The following is a 19,385-nucleotide window of genomic DNA, read 5'->3' as shown; positions in this document are numbered from 1 at the left end:
TCAGTCTGAAGCCCCTGCCAGGTGTCCATTTTTCCACCCTGTCTATCTGTATACCATCATGTGCGACGCCTCAAGACATGATGCTGTTGGTTTAAGTATGTCCTGTTACAGGTCATCAGCTTGACACTAGTGTGTTTATCCTAACTCGTGGGCTTTAGCTAAATGAAACCTGAGAAGGCCCTGTCTCAAACAATCACCAAGTTGCCAGTCTACAGTATGAAAAGTAAAAAAAAAAATTTCTTTCTCTCTTTCAGAATCATAAAACTTTAGAGTAATCAGGAAATAATTACTACAGGTCTCAGTTTTGCACTTTAAATGTAAAATTTATTAACCTTCCCCCCTGTGTTTTTGTGTATATCTGAAGCAGTGCATTTTTTGTTTAAAGACTTTTGCAATATTTCAAAAATAATTCTTGGCTGCATTTATTTGATCATAAACCTGATCATATTTTGTTTTAAATTTGTCTTCAGTGTCTCATACTGCTTTAGAAATCATTCTAATTTGATGATTTGCTGCTTGACAGTTCTTATCATGTTGAAAACAGCTGCTTAATATTTTTGTGGAAACCATATTATTATTTTGAAAATAATAATTAATTTTAATAAATAATTTAGTAACAATGGTACTAGTCTTATGATAATTTAATGCAAAAGTACACTTTTCTAATATATATATATATATATATATATATATATATATATATATATATATATATATATTAGTCCCCCAATTTTTTTATTAATACTTATAATATATAATAACTGTCAAGCATTCTGTCAAGCTTTATTATGTCTATCTATTAAAGGATGGAATTCCAGCTGGTGCATAAAGCCATGGTCTGTTAGACATCATGGCTATTTTATTTCCAGCATGTGTTGTCTGAGTGGCCTGGACTTTAATGTGCTTATTGGTTGTGCTCTCTGTAGGAGTGCATTTTAGGATTGACTGGACATAGAAATGTTGCACTGTAATAAAGGCTCACATTCAAATGCGCAATGTATTACATTTGTATTGTGCAAATTTTTTATGCAGCACTCAAGTGCATGCAACATTACTTTGTTTAAATTTAAATCATCTGCTTAATATGTAAATTTCTGATGTCTTTTCCAATGAGATCATCCGTCAAATAACAACTATGTCAGAGCAACTGATCTGAAGATGTTATATCAGCACATGCTTACAGGTGCACAGCATCACATCTTAAGCAAGTCGATTTCATGGCATTTAGATACAACAATCCAGTTGTTTTTGAAGTTATGAATGCAGAGAGTTAATAACAGACTATACCTCTAAGTCAATTTTTTCAAGATAGATATGAATGTGATCAAAACGATTTGATTATCTGTTTGAGTGTGCTTGTGGTGCGTGGGTTTTGTGAGGTGTTTTCATGTCTGTGGCTGACGAGGGGGACAGAGACAGTTCCTTTGGGGGAGTGTCAGCAGGTGTGCTGTGAAATCTTAAGCTGCTAAAGTCACACAGGTCTGTCTGTCTGTGTGTCTCCAGGCCAGTGTCTCAGCGCAGTCACATCGTCTTTCTGCTTTTGTGTGACAGTGACCTTCAGAACACCTCCACATGACCCTCAAACATCTAACACAGGGAACACAAAGCACAGAGGGGCCACCTAACACATGGCACTGTGGCTACTATCACAGAGAGCTCAATCCCTGCGTCTCGGGCCATGCAGACAGATGGTGGGTGGAAGACAGCAGGAGCACATTCTGAGTGCTAGTCTTCAGTGGGTGTAGAAGCCGTAGTAGCCCGCGTCACTGCAATTGTCCTTTTCGCAAGCCTCTGCACTGCGGTTGGGAGGGGAATTTTCTGTGCTGGACGTGTAGGGCGACACACGCCTCTTCTTGCTCTCTCCTCCCTCGAACAAACCTGAGTCAGCTGAGTCCACTGATTTAACCGAGGGGGCTTCCATCCAGGTGTCCTCCCCAGACTCTTTGGACTTGTCTTGGAGCAGCGGCTGGCGCTGGAGATCCAGGAGCGATGGGGAGGAATGGAAGCGTGAGTTCACCGCTGAGGGAGATGAAGACGCGGCTGGGGTCGAGATGGTTCGGAACCAGCCAAGACTAGACCCGGGTTTACTGTGGTGTGGGTGATTAAGGTACTGTGTTGAGGGCCGTCCGGAGCTCCATGCTCCAGCGCTGGCGCCAGAAACCGGCCCGGAAGCGAAGGGGCTGTCAGAGTAGTAGCCTAGAGGGTGGTGTGGGGACGTCTGAATCGGAAACGGCTTGTAGAGGTTGTTGGAAGTGTATTCGCTCTCATATGCGTTAAAGTCGAGGCGGTTCGGTGGCACCCCCTGCTGGCTGGGCAGGTAAAAGCGGCTGTGAGGGCTGGCGGCAGGGTCTTTGGGGCACTGCTGGGTCATGCTGACCGGCTCGCGGCTGTAGAAACGACTCTGAGGCATGGGGCTCATGTACTGATCAGACAGGTATGGCTGGTGAGGGTAACAACTGCCTGGGAGGAGCTGCTGGCTCTCGGTTGGGGAAGGCGTAAGGCGGTCTGAGTCAGGAGGTGCATAGAGCCTACATGAGAAAATAAAATGGATCAAAGGTCATCTACAACTGACAAAACCCCTTCTGAAATGTTAACATGTTACAGTTTTTCTCTATAGATTTGAAAGTTTTCTCCAATGTAATGTAATTGTTCTCAAAACAGTTAATATAGCTATCTAAGCACAAACTTATCTTAACCAAACAGTTACATTTTACCACCAAATGAAGCACTGGTATTTTTTCTAGTAATGCGTTAATTAAATATTAAGTAAATATTTACATCAAATCTATATGTTTGTTCTCTAATGGTGATGAAACATGTCTGCTGTAGATGCACAAATACACTAATGAAAATACATGTTTATTGCAATTCTTCAAAAGGGAGTTTAGTTTTATATATACTGTGTTTATCTAAACAAAATAAAATTTTTTTTTATCTAACTCCAAAACCCATGTGAACCCATGTGAAAACTATATTTATAGACATACTGTACATACTATACTGTACATACTGACCATTATTTATTCATTTATTTATTTGTTTGCATATTCTTTCCCCCCTTTTCTCATTTACAATCAAAGCATTTATGATAAATGTGTAAAAAGTGTGAAAAACTGTGTTTACTGTGCTGTGCGTTATTAAGTGAGCAGTTATTAGTTTGGGGCCAACTGAAAATATACCATTGTGCATTTGATGATATGACAAATGTACAATCTGGTCAGGACTGTTACAAAGTGTGCAGCTCAGTGGTAACCGTTTTGAGAACAGTGAACTGAGTTTACAGAAATGTGTCAAATCCATTGAGAAGAACGGTAGTGTTAATAATGTTGCACCATTAATTAAACTTAGAATGAAGTTCCTGAATTTTATTCAAATTTCTGTAGCAAACAAAATGCAGAATTGAATGTTGGTTTGACAGTCCTTTTTTTATTATAAAAAAATGAATTAAAAAGGCTTGAAGTTTGAAGGTTTATAGGATTGAAGATCGATCGATCCACAGAGACCGATTTCTGTATTTAATTTACTTCAGGCTTACTTACGTGTCATAATTGTCCCGGAAACCTTTAGCAAAAGGGTTATGATCTATTTTCAGCTGAGTGATCTGTGAAAGAAATGGCAGAGGAAGAGGTTGGAGAAAGGGCAGAGAGAGAGAGAGAGAGAGAGAGGGTAAGAGTAAAGTCACATGGGTACAGGAAGCTTAGTCAGGCAGACTGATAGACCACTGCCATTATGAAATAATTCATGAATTACACCCATACTTTTTCCTACAATCAGACTTAACATCTTCTGCAAATACACAACACTTTACAAACATCACAGACTCAAAGTGCAAACATAACACAACTCTCTCATCTGGGTCATCCCACACTGTGATGACATCTATTTTTGTTTGCTGTAAGCAGTGGTTATGTGGCAGTTGCAATCTGATTAATAAGAAAATATCCCACAGCATGATGCATTCAGATGACGTGACTTACATCTGCATTCTGGTAGGCAGTGACGGCAATGAACTGAGTCTCAGGGAAGACTAACGTCTGAGTTTTCGAGGTCAGAAAGGGGTCCTCTGTTCCATCCTCTTTCACCTCCACGATGTGAAGACGTGGTTGGTATTTATGGAGCGACTGCAGCACTATCATCTGTATTCCAAGCAATGCAATTGTTAGAGAAATAGTGCAGATATGTTATAGTGTTATATAGTCTACCTAAATGATAACCATAATCTCTTTTTGACTACAACCAATGTTGACAGAGATGACTCAGGTTTGGGTATATTGCAGTAAGTCGGCTTTAATGAAGGAGTTTATTATTATATTCAATTACCTGTGCTACATTGTTAGAGCTGCCTTTGTTATTGGTAAGTTTCAGTTTGCCAAAGGAAACTTCCTGTCTCATCCAATGATTCCCAGTGTTGGGAGAGTCTGGGTGCATATACATTCTGTTTCCTGTAAAAATGAAAATAAAAAAATTAATCACTTAAGCATAAATATATATGTACTGAATGCAGTTTAAATATTCATGTCTTTAAACCATATTTTACTGTCAACGACAGTATTTTATTGATATACACCATTTAAAATACCATTTAGGTTTGGGGTCAGTATGATATTCTAATGTTTTTGAAAGAAGTCTCTTTCAAAAGTCTCTGCTCACCAAGGCTGAATTTTTTTGATATTTGAAACAAAAAAGTTTTGATGCAATTTTCTTAGTAGCAGTCTTTACTGTCACCTTTGATCAATTTAATGCATCCTTGATTAGTTAAAATATATATTTAAATACATTTACTGACCCCAAAATGTTAAGGGTAGTGTATTTTTTATTATTATTATTATTAACTATTATACAGTATTGGTATATTTTATACATTTTATTATATTATATAATTATTATAATTATACATATTTAGGTAAGGAAAGGTCAGGAGTTTAGGTAGAAAAAAACTAGGTTAAGTTATGCAGAAGTATGAGTATTTAAATGTTTGCACTTTGTAAACTGATTGGTACGAGCCAATTAAGAGTGCAATGTCAAATGTCAATGTCAAATGTTTCACACTCGCACTACCATGCAGCCTGCCTTGAACAGCAGTTGCAGTGCTGTTGTTGTTGTGGTGGGCCACATGCTTAGGCTCCTCTGATTGTGGCATACAGTGGTATCAAAAAACTCATGCATTTCTAGCCACAAAAAGACAAGAGCTATTGGCATGTGAAGTTTTCTGCACTTTCTCAGAAAAGACACACACTGTGAAAACCACAATGCAGATAAAGCCATTTATCTTGTTTGTAGGGTTTAAAAGTAGATAGTGGGCAGAAAGGGCACTGTGTGACTGTTGGGTACCTGGCATGTTGCCTTCTGCCTTGCCACACTGGACCCATTTGCCTCCTTGGTACCTCCAGTGATGCTGGTCTGCAAGAACCACATCCACGTATATGTTATAATGAGCCGAGGGGTCCAATGAGCTAATGTTAAAGCTGAGGAAAGGGAACATCCTCCTGTTGACAGACAGATCAGAAAACACAAGATAAGATCACATTATTAGGGGTGCAATGATGGTACAATTTTGGCCAATAGCGATAAGCTGACAAACAAATATTTTTGTTATAAATATATACTTTTTTAGATTTTGTCTAAAACAAATAAATACATTAATGCAAATATATATATATATATATATATATATATATATATATATATATATATATATATATATATATTCAATGTAAGATTTTTTTTTACATATTCATTTTAAAGTTTATGAAATAAACTGTTTATTTAAAAAAAAAAATTTATAGTAAAGGTGTCATTTATTTATTTATTTAGCTTTGATGAATAGACAGCTCAAAAGAACAACATTTATTTGGAATAAATTTTATTTAGTATAGGAGATAATTATCCTGGTGGTGAATGGTCTTCTTTTTTCGTTTTAGTTTACATTCATTGAAAAAAAGAAGGTTTAAAGATTAGGTGACGGAAGAGCATGGTGCACCCGGCGTTGTAGAATCAATTTTATTTGGAATCTAAATTTTTGATCGATTTAATGCATTTTTGCTAGATAAAAAATTTATTTCCTAATAATTATGAAAAAAAAATGTATTTACTGATTATGAATTTTTAATGGCATTGTACATTTGTGTTATATATTATTTATTTATTTATGTATTTGTTAACCTTTTTTATATTTTGTATTGTAATATATTTTATTTTGTTATTTTATATATTTTATTATATTAGAATTGTATAAGTGCCATATTTAGGAAATTAAAAGTAAGTGGTTTAGATAAAGAAACCCTAGGCTAAAATAGTATTTTGAATATTTTACTGAGTATATAAGGAAAATATAACTAAATGAGGTAACTTGAACAATGTAATACTGTAATATGTATTAATTGATGTGATGTATTTTTTTTTTGTCAAATATTCATTTAATATGCCACAATTTTACGCTATCCTTTATGCTAACATCTAATAGATGATTGCAATCTAAAAATATGCAGAAATGGTTTAAAACAAATGTAAAAAATCCTTGGGTACAATAAATGTAATTCATTTGATATGATCCCAATAAATCATGCATTTCCACATGCTTATTTGAATGCGGGTGGTATTTTGTGGTAAGCAATAGTTATGAAGGCACAGACATTATGATAGAAAGGCAACTGGGAGCAGGCTGTGTGTGAATCTTTAATATGAAAATTAATAAAACATGCTGGGAGATGCATCTGCTTGATTGCTGTAGTTTCCCTTGCTAGACAGATTTTGATCACGGTACAGAGATGGAGAGGAGGTAACTGGGAGGTCACTGTGTCCCATGGCAGGGTGAAGTTTACAAAAATGTGACTTAAGACTCAATAGACCCCGTATGAAATGTGCAGCTTCTGTTTTTCTGTGCCATCCTGCCTTGGCACCACTTGTTGTGTTAAAAAAAAACCTCTGACATAAGGCATGCTGGCTTTAACTCAACCTCACCCAATACTATGACGCTTTCAGTCTCACTGATACACTCCAGAGATGATGTCTATGCCACACGGCTGCCTCTCATTCAATAGATTCAACAGTTGCAGGCTACTGCTCAAGCTTGCATGTTTCCCCTCAGCAGGATGCTCCTGTCAGGTGACACTCAAGTGCAGTTGTCTGCTCATATCTGTGTCTGTATCAATTCCATGAATTGGATACAAACCAAATAATTTGTATATGGCTCAGAATGGATTTAGGTTGTGAGTATGTTTATAAAAAATCTCTCACTCTCTATCTTGCTCTGTCTCCTGTGCTTGTGAGCTTGCTGAGCGAAACTGTACACCTTCGAGAGCGTATTAGGGTCAGATTTTTAGAATTAGTCCAGCTTTATATATATATATATATATATATATATATATATATATATATAAACCCAATCTTCTGGGTGGTTTTATTTCAACTATTGTTTAAAAATGTCCTATATGGCTGACTTATAATTAACCCAAAATTAATTACTAGAGGCATCAGCAATAATCTAAAGGACATTTAAATATTTTTTATTATTTAATTATTGTTTATTAATCTTATTAATAAATATTCTTTTATTGAACATATTAATAAATGTTAATTTACAACCTATTTTGGGTACATTTTAAGCAGGAAATATAGTCATTTTTAAGCTATAGTGTATTGTAGTTAACTTAGCATTTTTCATAGTAAAATAACATGTACATGTACACTTTTAAAAATAAAGGATCCAAAATGGGGTTTTCACAGAGATGCCATAGAAGAACCAGTTTTGGTTCCCCAAAGAACCTTTAACTGAACAGTTATTAAAAGAACCATTTTTTTTCTTAGTGTGAAGAACATTTTTATAATCTAATGAACCCTTTTTGGAATGAAAAAGGTAAAGGTGCTTTATGGAACCGTTGATGCCAATAAAGGACCTTTATTTTTAAGATTGTATAAAATCTATTTATAAAAAATAAATAAATGAATACTTTAATTCAGCGAGGATGCATTAAATTGTGATCAAAAGTGGCAGAAAAACCTTTAAAAGAGAGAATTACGAGATATTTTGACCTGAAATAAGCTCAGTTTCACAATTTCTCTTTTCAAGTAGGGTAAAGGACACCTATCGAGGATCAGAGGACGAGGGCGATGACGCTCGTTTGCTACAGGACGGCATAGCACAAGCGGATGGACTGCCCACCCACGGGCAGCTGTAATCAATCATCATTCTCAGATGTACCCCTGGCATTGTGGGGCCTTGTGGTGGTGAAGAGACCGAGCAGGTGAAGGGTTTCTTCTTCCACATCAGTTGTCAATATAAGTGAAAACAGAAACCAGAATCGTCTTTGTATCATTCAACGCTCATACTGCTGCCTCCTCGCACTGAGTTATAACCACACCGTCTGTAGCAGTCACTTTCCTCTTCTGACTGAGCCTCAGAAATTGTCATACTTATTTAAAACGAGACATTTATAAGAAATCAGTACCTGGAGAGGGGGAAACCAGTGGGTTTGCCACTGAGAGGAATGTTTTGCATGAGTGGGAGGTTAAGGTTTACGACAAAAAGTTAGAGGTTAACCTTTGGAAACTTATCTGCCACTCCTTGACTCAGTGATGGAGCCGTGAACACGCTAGTAGGTGGTTGCCAAAGAAAAGTGCCTCCTCTGCTGTCTAGGACTTTAGGAAGGTACAGTTTTCCATACATATATGTGTTTCCCCTAAGCAGAAGAACTGCTTGATGTGATCAAGGCAACACTGCTCAGTAAGAAAGACAGGAAGGGACACCCCCCCAAAAAACAAACTGTCTGGATATCGACTTGTGGTCACTAATTCGCCAGGACAGAAGTTCAAGTTCAGTTTATGTCATCCTCCTAGTCTTCTAAAAACATGCCAGTCTGCGGCTGCTAGCTCACTTTTTTACACGTTAAGGTAAAATATCAAACATGACACAAGCAAATTGAGATGTACAGTAAGTACGGCGTGTTTACGTGGTTATTGTATGCTATTATGCGAATGTGGTTACTTTCAGAAACCACTATATATTTGCTGATGTTGGAGAACCGTCATAGCTGTAGTGATGAGTTTGTAGCACGGCTGCTGAAAAACAGCGGCTGGAAATGGAGCAGCCAGCAACCACAGTTACATGCGATCCCTTTGATCTTGATGGCGTTCTACTGATGTGCTACTGTCACAACTCATCTGTTTCTGTCAGAGCTGCTTGATGGGATTCTGCTGGAATCATGTACACAGCCATAGGTCTGTCCTGCAGTGAGCAAAGCCGATTCAACAAGTTTGCTGCTTCTGAGGTCTGGCTTTTTGCAGCAAAACTGCACACTCCATGCTACCATATACAGCTGAACAGGAAGTGATTGTTAGTTGAAAAAAAAAGAAAGACAGAAAGCTCAAAGGCTACAGGCAGAGAGACAATGAGTGGTGCAGGGGGAGAGATTGCATTTTATGCAGAGCCTGGAAGACCTCAAGAATATTAATAAAATTATTGCACGGGTTGCTCTTGGTGCAAATCTTTACAAACGCATAAATAAAGTGGCCCCCAAAAGTAGCGCACCTTAAAATGTATTATTACATAATAATATTGTAAGCATTTTAGCTTTTCAAGCACTTTTCAAGCTCAAAACAAACAAAAACATTGTTAAGTTTTATATTAACAGTATTGCATTTTTTGAACACTTCTTGCTGGATCTTGGGTCATGTATCGGGATTACTCTGTTATGGGATTTTTGTGGACTTTTTAAATCTACTAAAATCACCTTGACATCTGTTAGTAATTCAAAAATGTAAAGAAAGAAAAATTGTTCAGAAAAAAGCTAGTTCTGAGTGTTGGCAGATGCCACTTGGTTTGCTATCCTTTTTTATTGTACACTTTAAAAACAATTTACTTTGAAAGCATTTTCCCTCACAAATTGCAAATGCATTTCACAGATAATTACAAAAGAAATGGTAATGGATTAAACGTTAAAGTAAAATGACTGAAATATGATTTTCCTGTAAAATGCACTCCAATAATCTTTATTTACCACTGCGAAAAATCATTTTTACAGTGTAGGCAATTCAATTAATGCATTGTTAAAAGGATAATTCACCCCAAAATGTAATTCTTTATTGCTTCTGCAGAACACAAAAAAATAAGATATTTTGAAAAATGCTAGTAACCAATTTAAGGGAGGGCAAATGAAGGCCAGATAAATTATGTACAACTTTTTGCTTTGCTGCATGATTTCATTATGCAGTATACTTCGCTATACTATGATGTGTGTGAAGATAAAAAGTGTAAAGAAGTTCCTAAGAGCTTCACCAAACAATTTTAGACTTCATAGGCATAAGCAAATGCTTGGAAAGTTTCTAGCTTTTGTGGTGTTAAATATGAGACATGTGAATCCACTGAAGCAGAAATTTACATGTAATCCATTGACCCATGACTCTTCCACCAAGCTTACGAAGAACCTACTGATTCACATCTCCTATACAAGCACCTGAGACCAGAATATATCTTTTATCTTTGACTTTTTAGTTCTTTTAGTTTTATAGTTCCTCTTTTCAGGCATGTTGCAGATGCATTGACAAGACATTTTCAGACACGGAGCATGCAGTGAAATGGATTACCTGTGGTTTCAAATCTCTCCCACTGACTTTCTGTGAATCAACATCTTTCATGAATTTCATTCCAGTTATTAGTCTGACAGGTGCATGTTCCCTTATTTGGATCGCAGACTAGCATAAAAGCGAGACAACGCTCAACTAAACAAATCTATGTTTAGAGATCGTGGCCCCATGCCTGTTTAAGTTTGTGAAACCTGGTGGCAGGGGTGAGGTTAGGGGCTAGTTTTAGAGTTCGACTTGAAAAGGGCCGAAGACCTCTGCTCTCGTCTCAAGCTATGGGCCTTACGGTGCATTTCAAAGCCTCGACTCGGACTGCACCTCGACTTCTGAGGAAACGTGCATCACTGCGCTCACAAGGTACCAGACCAGAGGAGAGAGAGCAAAGAAAAAGCGAGAAAGAGAGCGAGAGAGAGGAAGAAAGTGCCTTCCTTCATTTCCTGCACTTCAAAGCTGCCTTCACTGATGTGTATGGCCATCAGAGTCTCAGTGGTGCTCACCAGCTTTACCCCCAAATGTACCACCCCCACCTCCTTACTTTTCCACTTCCTGTCTTGGGCAGAATTACCTGAGCTCTGACACTCATTGGCAATGAGAACCAATAAAAAGAACCCTCATGTTGTAGATCGTACAAACCAGAATGTAATAATAGTTCACAAAAAATATATATATTGTGTATTTAAATAAACTGACTCAAACTGTTGCAATCTGAAGCATGTGAGAAGATTACTTCATTAGATTAGATACAACCAGGATTCAGAGGCTAAGAATTAATCATCAATATGCTGATTCAAAACAAACAAGGTTTTCTTGAGTAAGTCAACGATTAAATCTCACAAATAGTCAGTTTAATTGTTACTGGCACATACAGTTGAATAGAAGTATGGTATATGTTACATCTTTGATATTATATTAACGTATACAATTAATCTACTACATAAAACTTGCACCGTTGAATTTCTTTCTTTCTGAATGTATTTATTCTGAATGCGTTGAGCACCGCTGTAAAGACGCTTTGCAAAAGGCAAAGGCACCTGTCAGTAGGTTACAGGTTACAAAAGCGTGCAATCACACACGAACACCCGCACAAACAAATGTACTGTACACACAGATTAACGCATATCTGCGGAAAAGCTACCAAATTATAAATAATAATAATACTATTAAGAAAAAAATAAATACATAACTATGTTTTTTTTTTTATTTAGACTTTGAAGGATTAGTTTTAGGTGGTGCATACAGTACAGTACAGTGCAAAATAAAATAATGAAAGTTATAAGTGATGACCATGACATCAATGGGAATTTCTAAGGCAATATCGTGGTCAGGATTTTACTGCTATAAGATAAAATATAATAACGGTGTAGAAGTATTTTGTGAAACTCAGTTAGTAGCTAAAACATTGAGAGAAAAACATTTAGTGAATTTTCCATTTCAAGGTTACGCCTGCTTCCAATACCAAATTTAAAATGTGTAGTATTTCTTAAAATCTAAATTAATATATGTCATATATGCATACTTAGAATGCTAAATAAATTCCAGACTACAACGGTAAGATTTTGTCTTTTTGTGAATAATTTTTTAATTACTCTTTCTATGCATTTAACATGTGAGCCCCCCCCCCCCCCTGCTTGTTATTAAGTGTTTCACGTGCTGTCAATTCTCATATATTTTAAAAGGAATCCTTTTAATGGTGACAGGTGTTATCAGTTTAGATATTATAGGTCAGTGCAACAGTTTTAAGTGTTATTTATTGGAACATATTTAAGAATCTGTGATAAGTATTTTCATCAAACTGACTTATGAGGGCCTACTTAGAAACAATTATGTAGTTTTCTCAGTCAACATTTAAAATCTGTATTATGCATTGACTATCTAAAGTATGTCTTGAAAGCAGTTCTAAAATGGAAGTGTTGCACATCTGTAGATTATAATCATCAGAGACATGTTTAGATATTAATGCTCGGTGACCTGCCAAACGTCCCTAAAAGCATTTTCCTCCCTCTCTGGGGTCCCTAGGGAACACCACCAGCGGTTTATAAAGCACATTTTAAATTAACAGTGCGTATTTTTATTTTATTTGTTAATTGTATTATTATTACTCGCACTATAAACATGATAGCTAACTAAGTTTGATTATCACGTTCTTTCATAACACTGTCGTCATTATTCTCAGGATTTAAAAATAACGTATCCAAAACATCATCAAAATTCAAGAAGTCCTTTCAGAATGGTTCAAGACAGTGAGGCATTTCACTTTCAAAGATTTGTCAGAGTGCGTCTAGGTACAGTGAGAAAAATTTGACAAATTGCAGTATTTGTTTACTTTTGACAATAACTGAAACCAGGTCGCGGTCTGGAGAAAAAAAATCAGAACAAAAGATCTCTGTAATTAGGCTTTTAAATGTAAGACACTTTCCATGCCCACCTGCCCTGGCTGGCACAGCTGGAATTTAGATAAGTAGCCTACATAATAAGAAACTGAACATTCAGTTTCTTATTATGATCCATGCTGTTATCTCGTACAAAAAACTGTACCTCGATAACGACGTTAAGGCTAATGAGATATTAGAGAGTGGCAATCCTTTATGCTCCTTACCGTCCTTGTTTCGTTATGATCATCTCTGTCTGGTACTTGTGGAACTTTGCCCACAGCGGGTAGTTGTTGAGGAGCACTTGAGTCTTCCCAGACACCTGTAGACCAGGTAAAGAGTACATCGGTGCTCGTGGATACCCGTGCTGAAAAGACGCCGGGTAGCCGTCTGCGCTGCTCGGAAACACGTCTTTACCGTTGGCTGAAGAAAACGCATCGGCTCCGGCTGGAACGTAAGTATGTCCCGTCCCGCTCCGGCTGGTGAAGTGACAGCTGCCGAGCGGAGCCGGTGCGTAAAACCTCCCTGTCTGCGCCCCGGAGCTTTGGTGGTGTTCAGCGTGGAACGGCAACGTCAAACTGTCCTGTCCGTTTGGGATCGAGTCCTGGTAGTAAAACCTCGTGTCTTGGATGCCCATTTTGAAGTCCGGTAAGTCGCGGTTTCGGTGCAGGTGGCTGTTCAATTCTGGGTCTTTGGCAAAACTTTGCGCCTCTGTTCCATTCAACATATTGAGATACAAATTCCTGCTTATGCCGCCCATCTGCAGCACCGGTTCGAGCTCACTAGAGGTGTCATAGGTTTAGCGTCCGTATGCGTTAACATTTAAATTAAGACTCCAACACAAACTCTTTATAGACTGCAAGTTGTGGAGCTCGTCTGCGAAGCGCACCGCGAATCCTAATCTAGTTGTAAACTACTAGGGAAATCTTCACTTTGATTTATCTTAATATGTTGAAGACATTGCCACTATGTTTTTGGAATAGGAATCGGACTTCAAACACATGATAAGACTCTATGATATATCCATATCTCGAATGGTAATTGGTCCGGAGGTGGGCTTTACACTCAGAATGGGCGTGATAGGCTTGATACGCGAGGACGGGCCTTCCCCTGTTTACTGGGGCTTCAGTGTGATACTCGCTTAATAGAACTGAACAGTCTTTATAATGTATATTCACAGAGTGTACTGATTTTAAAAAGTAATTTGTAGGCGCGTATAAAGGTATTTGTGTCGGTAACTGTTGTGAATCATGTATTTTGTATTAGTTTTTAATGTAAACAATTAGCATTCAACTAACTAAAAAGCAGAGCTGTATTTAAACTAAATTCATAGGATAGCCTAACTCATTAGATTTGTTTCCAGGTGTTGCTAAATAATAAGTGGAATACTATTGCAACAAAAATCACAGAGAGCAAGTCGTTTTCCAGCCATTTGAAATTGTTATTTTTCTTTTTGAAACTTACGTTTATAACAATCAATTCCACTCACGGAAACAGTTTTTTTTGTGTGTGTGTGTGTCCACTATGAGAGCATTTTATTGAAGTTTTACATATGAAATATTTAATCACTGTAAATAAGTGCACTGGTTTTTAAATTTAATTAATTTGTTTATTTTATTAACCATTCCGTTGTACATATACAAAATGAAGTTATATGATGACGTTACCAGCAGTATTATATGGCATTTTAGTAACGGCACACACGATGCCTTAAAGTACACTACAAGTGTATTTTCCAACAACTGCTGCAAACTTTCCAACAACTTGCAATATTTATAAAAATAAACACAAAAGAACATCAACATAACACACATGACAATAAAATAATGCAGTAAATACAAATAATGTAAAATGCCACATACAATACGAATTATGTACGACTTTTGAAGATAAGAATTTAAGAAATAATAATAAAAAAGTAAAAATAAGAAACAAACTTTTTTTAATAGATTCCAAAATGTTATGGTATGTACAGGGGATTCTGGGAATGCCTCTTTTAATAAACTACAAAAGCAATATTTTTTACTTAACCTTTTCGCACGTAAGTTCTAAAATAGTCAGACCAGCAGTCTGGCGTGAGTTTTTTTCTGCGACCGTTATTTTGCAATCAGTCGCGTTCTAATTTCCATGGAGACGCATGAACCTTGTCATGTGACATTTCAGTCAAAATGGCGCGCACACAATGGATAACCGTCTGCAGGTGAGTAACGTTAGCTTGGATATTTCGCTTTATTTAATTTTTTTATTCAAAACCTCTCAAATAATTTGTTAGCGTGTACCGACTATGGTTGAAATGGTTCTGTTTGCTGCCCCCCCCTCCCTCCACTGCTGTGAACTTCGCTTGCACATGGTACTTTGCATCTCCCCCAGAAACGCCGCGTGACAATTGTTGCATCTCCCCCAGAAACGCCGCGTGACAATCGGTGCATCTCCCCCAGAAACGCCGCGTGACAATCGGTGCATCTCCCCCAGAAACGCCGCGTGACAATCGGTGCATCTCCCCCAGAACAGCCGCGTGACAATCGGTGCATCTCCCCCAGAAATGCCGCGTGACAATCGGTGAGTATTAGTATTTAGTTGTTAATTTTATTCTGAAGCATCTAGAATTATTTACAAGCATGCAATAAATATGAATAAAGATTTTATGTCATAAAAATTATCTTGTAAAACGGACTGCTCAAAAATGTGGTCGTTCACGTCATTACGATTTGTTTGTCTATTTTGCATAAGTTATTGCAAAAATGTTCCATAATCCGTGCATTCAGGGGGTAAAGTCAGGGTTCAGTTGAATTGATACGTTATACATAACGTGAATATAACAAAGCACATATTTGACGTTAAATCAATTTTCTTGTTTGTTTTAGTATATTGCTCACCGAGTTTTATATCTCTCAATTGCAAAGCAAATCAAAAGATGCCATGTTAAAGCAGAGTAAAGCTACATGGCATGACATTGTTAAATGATATTTTCCTAGCCTACAAAACATTTGAGTAAGCTAATAAGTGAAGTGTGACCATATAGTCTATACAATTATTATATTAATATATGTTCACACACATTTTTTTTTTTGTTGTTGTTTAAAGCGCTATATAAATAAAGGTGACACCTCACTTATCAGCTTGCTCAAATGTTTGTATAGGGAAATATAATTTGATGATGTCATACCATGTAGATTTCATACCATGTAGTGAGAGATATGTATAGCATATGCACAGCTGCACTACTTCCTGAACTTCAGCTAGCTCCTTTGTTTTCTGTCTGCCATTATTGGACAAACTGATTAATCCAGGTGTGCCTGACCTAAGGAATCACAGCAACAATAATCCGACAAACCTGGATTAATCAGTTTGTCCAATAATGACAGACCGGAAACAAAGGAGCTGGCTGAAGTTCAGGAAGTAGTGCAGCTGTGCATATAGCCCAAAAAGAATGTATGTTTTGGGCTTCATGTATGTTTTATTAAAATGTAAGGTAAATGTTTAATACAAACTATTATACAAAAACGTTTATTATTACTATTACAAAACAGAAAACAAATATATTTACAATGACTAACAATTAAAATAGTATCATAAACAAACACAAAATCTGTAAATATACTCTGACTTTTGGTAAATGTTTTTGTTTAAAACAAACTATATTATACATACTGGTACCTTTTATATTTAATAATATAATTACAATAAATTATAAAGTATCATCATAAATTCATTAATATAGGCTACTCTGACTTTTTACAGGCTTAATAATGCTTCATGAAAACCAGTCATCATATCAGCTTTGTAAACAAATATAAAAACAAATATATGTACAATAAATATTAAACAAAAAACTATAAATATACTGACTTTTAATAAATGGTTTTGTTTAAAGCAAACTATTATACACAATAATATGATTACAATAAATAATAATTAACAATGTATCATCATGAATTAATATACTCGGACTTTTTACAGGCTTAATAATGCTTCAGTGTGTGGTACTCCTCAAAACACGGGACAGCACACAAGGGAGTGTTGCATGGCACACACATGTGCTTGGTGAGGCGCCTCTGCTTGCCCTTGCGTGTGCTGGAGAGGCAGACCTTGCAGTGCCGCCTGGTCTTGCTGCCCTGGGAAGTGGTCTGAGGGACTTCAGATGGGAAATGCCTGGCTGTAAGGCGCAGAGGAGTGTCCAAGGCAGGACGCCCGCCTTTGGTTGGACCTCGCAATGTGCTGTACTCCTCCAGCAGCCCTCTCATCAGGTTGGTCCTGAATTGTAAGGAGGTGATTTCCTTTCCTACTCATAGTAGAGCACATCAATAGGAAGTGAGGAGAAAATAATAGTATGTGACCGTGTGGTCTGTTTATTATTGTGAATTTGTTAACACTTTAAATTACATTAATTAAAAATGTTAGCACTTTTTATCTTGTTTATATTTATTTGTATCCATTTCTCACCAGTAATTTGCCGGTAGACGATGTGGCTGTTGAGTAAAACCGTGTCGAGTACATGAAAAAATACTTTCTTGTACCACTTGGTAGACTTTCTGGTGCATTCATGAAAACCAGTCATCATATCAGCTTTGTCCACTGCACCCATCTTTTTGTTGTACTCCAGCACACAGACTGGCTTCATCATTGGTTGCCCAGTGAGGTGATCCAGCTTGCCTGTGGCTGCCATACCAGTTGGATGGACTGTGGTAAGGACATGAACATCCCTCTTGTCATGCCATTTTACTGCCAACTGTGACCCATTCTCTTCGAATTCCACCTCACCTTTTTTCATCTTGCAGGTGAACTTTGGCATCCCTTTTCTGTTTCCGCGCACAGTCCCACAAGCTCCAGTGCCAAGTGACAAGAGGTGCTGGAAAAGTGTGGGACTACTGTACCAGTTGTCAACATATAGAACATGACATTTGCTTACGTAAGGTGCTAAGAGTGTCATCACAACGGACCCAGAAATCCCAAGTCCTGGGTAATGTTGGATGTCAGTGGAGGATCCGGTGTAAATGATCATGTCCTCCACATAACCAGTTAGCACATCACACAAAACAAAAAACTTGATCCCAAATCTGTGCCGTTTGGATGGAATGAACTGACGAAATGCCAGCCTGCCTTTCCACTTCATCAGAGACTCATCCACACACAGATCCCTGTATGGCACAAAAATGCGACGAAAAGAGGAGGTGAGCGCAGTGAATATGTCTCTAATTTTTTTCAGCGGGTCATTGGAAACTGCTGTCGCATTGTTTGCAAAGTGAAGACAGCGGAGGAGCAGAAGGAAGCGATCCTGTGAGAACAAAGACCCAAAAAATGGGGTCAAGAGCATGGGGTCTGTGCTCCAGTAATCACGAAGTGATGGTTTTTTGATCACACCCATTAAGAGAACTGACACTAAAAATGTGTACATTTCAGGGATATTTGTTGGAACCCATTTAACCAGCTTCCCTTTCATTTCCTTCTCTTGCAAGTCAGAGGCATAGCGGTTTGTTTCCTCCACAATTTCTCCCATGACATCTTCCGTTAGAAACAATTTAAAACAATTTACCTCACTGGGTGATTCTGGTGGATTTTGCACACCACAGTGCTGGTTGTTAAAATTGCCTGGGCCAGGAGGATAAAAAAGGTTGGTTGCCTTCCACAACGAGTTTAACGTTATCTCTTCTGCCTCATTAGGAACTGGTGTCATCTCTTCATCTTCAAAGTTGTCCAGAGCTTCAAGATTTGGGGGAAGATCCTCATCACTGTCACTCTCTGCCTCGCTGTCAAAAATCTCCTCATCAGAATTAAAAAAAAATGTCCTCAATTTCCTGATTTGTCAGTTTTCTTCTTTTAAATGTATTATCTGTCATTTTCTCTTATGTTGGTGAGCTGGATTAAAGTTGTGTCTTTAAATTACAACAAAGGCGATTGTGAGGTAACGGTGACGTCAGCTTTACTTCAGTTATCAGCGGGAAAAAAAGACTGCAATCCATGACAGTTAAAATATTTTTATTTTTTATACAAAATATTTACAAACTTGTAGTTATTAACATCGTTAAATATATTTAAGTTAACTCCTAATGTGGTATTAATACTTGGTGAAAAAAAACATCATGTTTGTTGATCGGTAAGTTATCACGTGACGGGCTATTGGCGCCGCCATTATTTGTTTACAACGCTGATGGAGAGTTGGACTTAGAGCCTGCTGGGTTTACAACATGCAAGATCATCCATGTTTCCCGGAATAAATGACTGTAACCCCCGCTTCACTGCATCTCACGCGACGCTCCTGCTTGACGCTCACACGCTGCTCCTGGAGTGAATGCACTCATTGATTAACATGCACGCACGTCTGAAAAATTACCCGCTGTTCACGCGTTGCTGACACTTGCGGTGTGAAACAGCTGTTATCTACAAGGTATGTGTTTGACTTGGATAAATATTAATATTACATGTTTAAAATGTTCTTTT

The 19,385-nt window shown here is 37.4% G+C and overlaps 1 protein-coding gene and 1 long non-coding RNA gene across 4 annotated transcripts; one reads left to right on the top strand and one right to left on the bottom strand.

Annotated features, from left to right (window-relative positions):
* Positions 1–989: 989 nt before the first annotated feature.
* tbx21 (T-box transcription factor 21) lies at positions 990–13,954 on the bottom strand. The gene is made up of 6 exons (XM_059532391.1): positions 13,175–13,954; positions 5,332–5,486; positions 4,321–4,442; positions 3,978–4,136; positions 3,540–3,601; positions 990–2,528 (listed from the first exon to the last, which is right to left on the bottom strand). Exons 1-6 carry the CDS (start codon positions 13,705–13,707, stop codon positions 1,733–1,735), a joined length of 1,827 nt encoding a protein of 608 aa, XP_059388374.1. The 5' UTR covers positions 13,708–13,954; the 3' UTR covers positions 990–1,732.
* Positions 13,955–15,007: 1,053 nt separating this feature from the next.
* LOC132121784 (uncharacterized) lies at positions 15,008–18,734 on the top strand. 3 transcript variants are annotated; one of them, XR_009426314.1, is made up of 6 exons: positions 15,008–15,147; positions 15,454–15,506; positions 16,908–17,194; positions 17,551–17,632; positions 17,726–18,118; positions 18,609–18,734. It is a non-coding gene; the product is annotated as an uncharacterized LOC132121784 (long non-coding RNA). The 3 variants fall into 3 exon arrangements; XR_009426313.1 differs by lacking the exons at positions 15,008–15,147; positions 15,454–15,506 and adding an exon at positions 15,390–15,438; XR_009426312.1 differs by lacking the exon at positions 15,008–15,147 and having other exon boundaries at positions 15,430–15,506.
* Positions 18,735–19,385: the final 651 nt, after the last annotated feature.

This window comes from Carassius carassius, chromosome 40 (genome assembly GCF_963082965.1).
Source record: "Carassius carassius chromosome 40, fCarCar2.1, whole genome shotgun sequence".
Lineage (NCBI taxonomy): Eukaryota > Metazoa > Chordata > Actinopteri > Cypriniformes > Cyprinidae > Carassius > Carassius carassius.
Note: the sequence above shows the minus strand (reverse complement) of the source record. Positions and strands in the feature narration are given on the sequence as shown.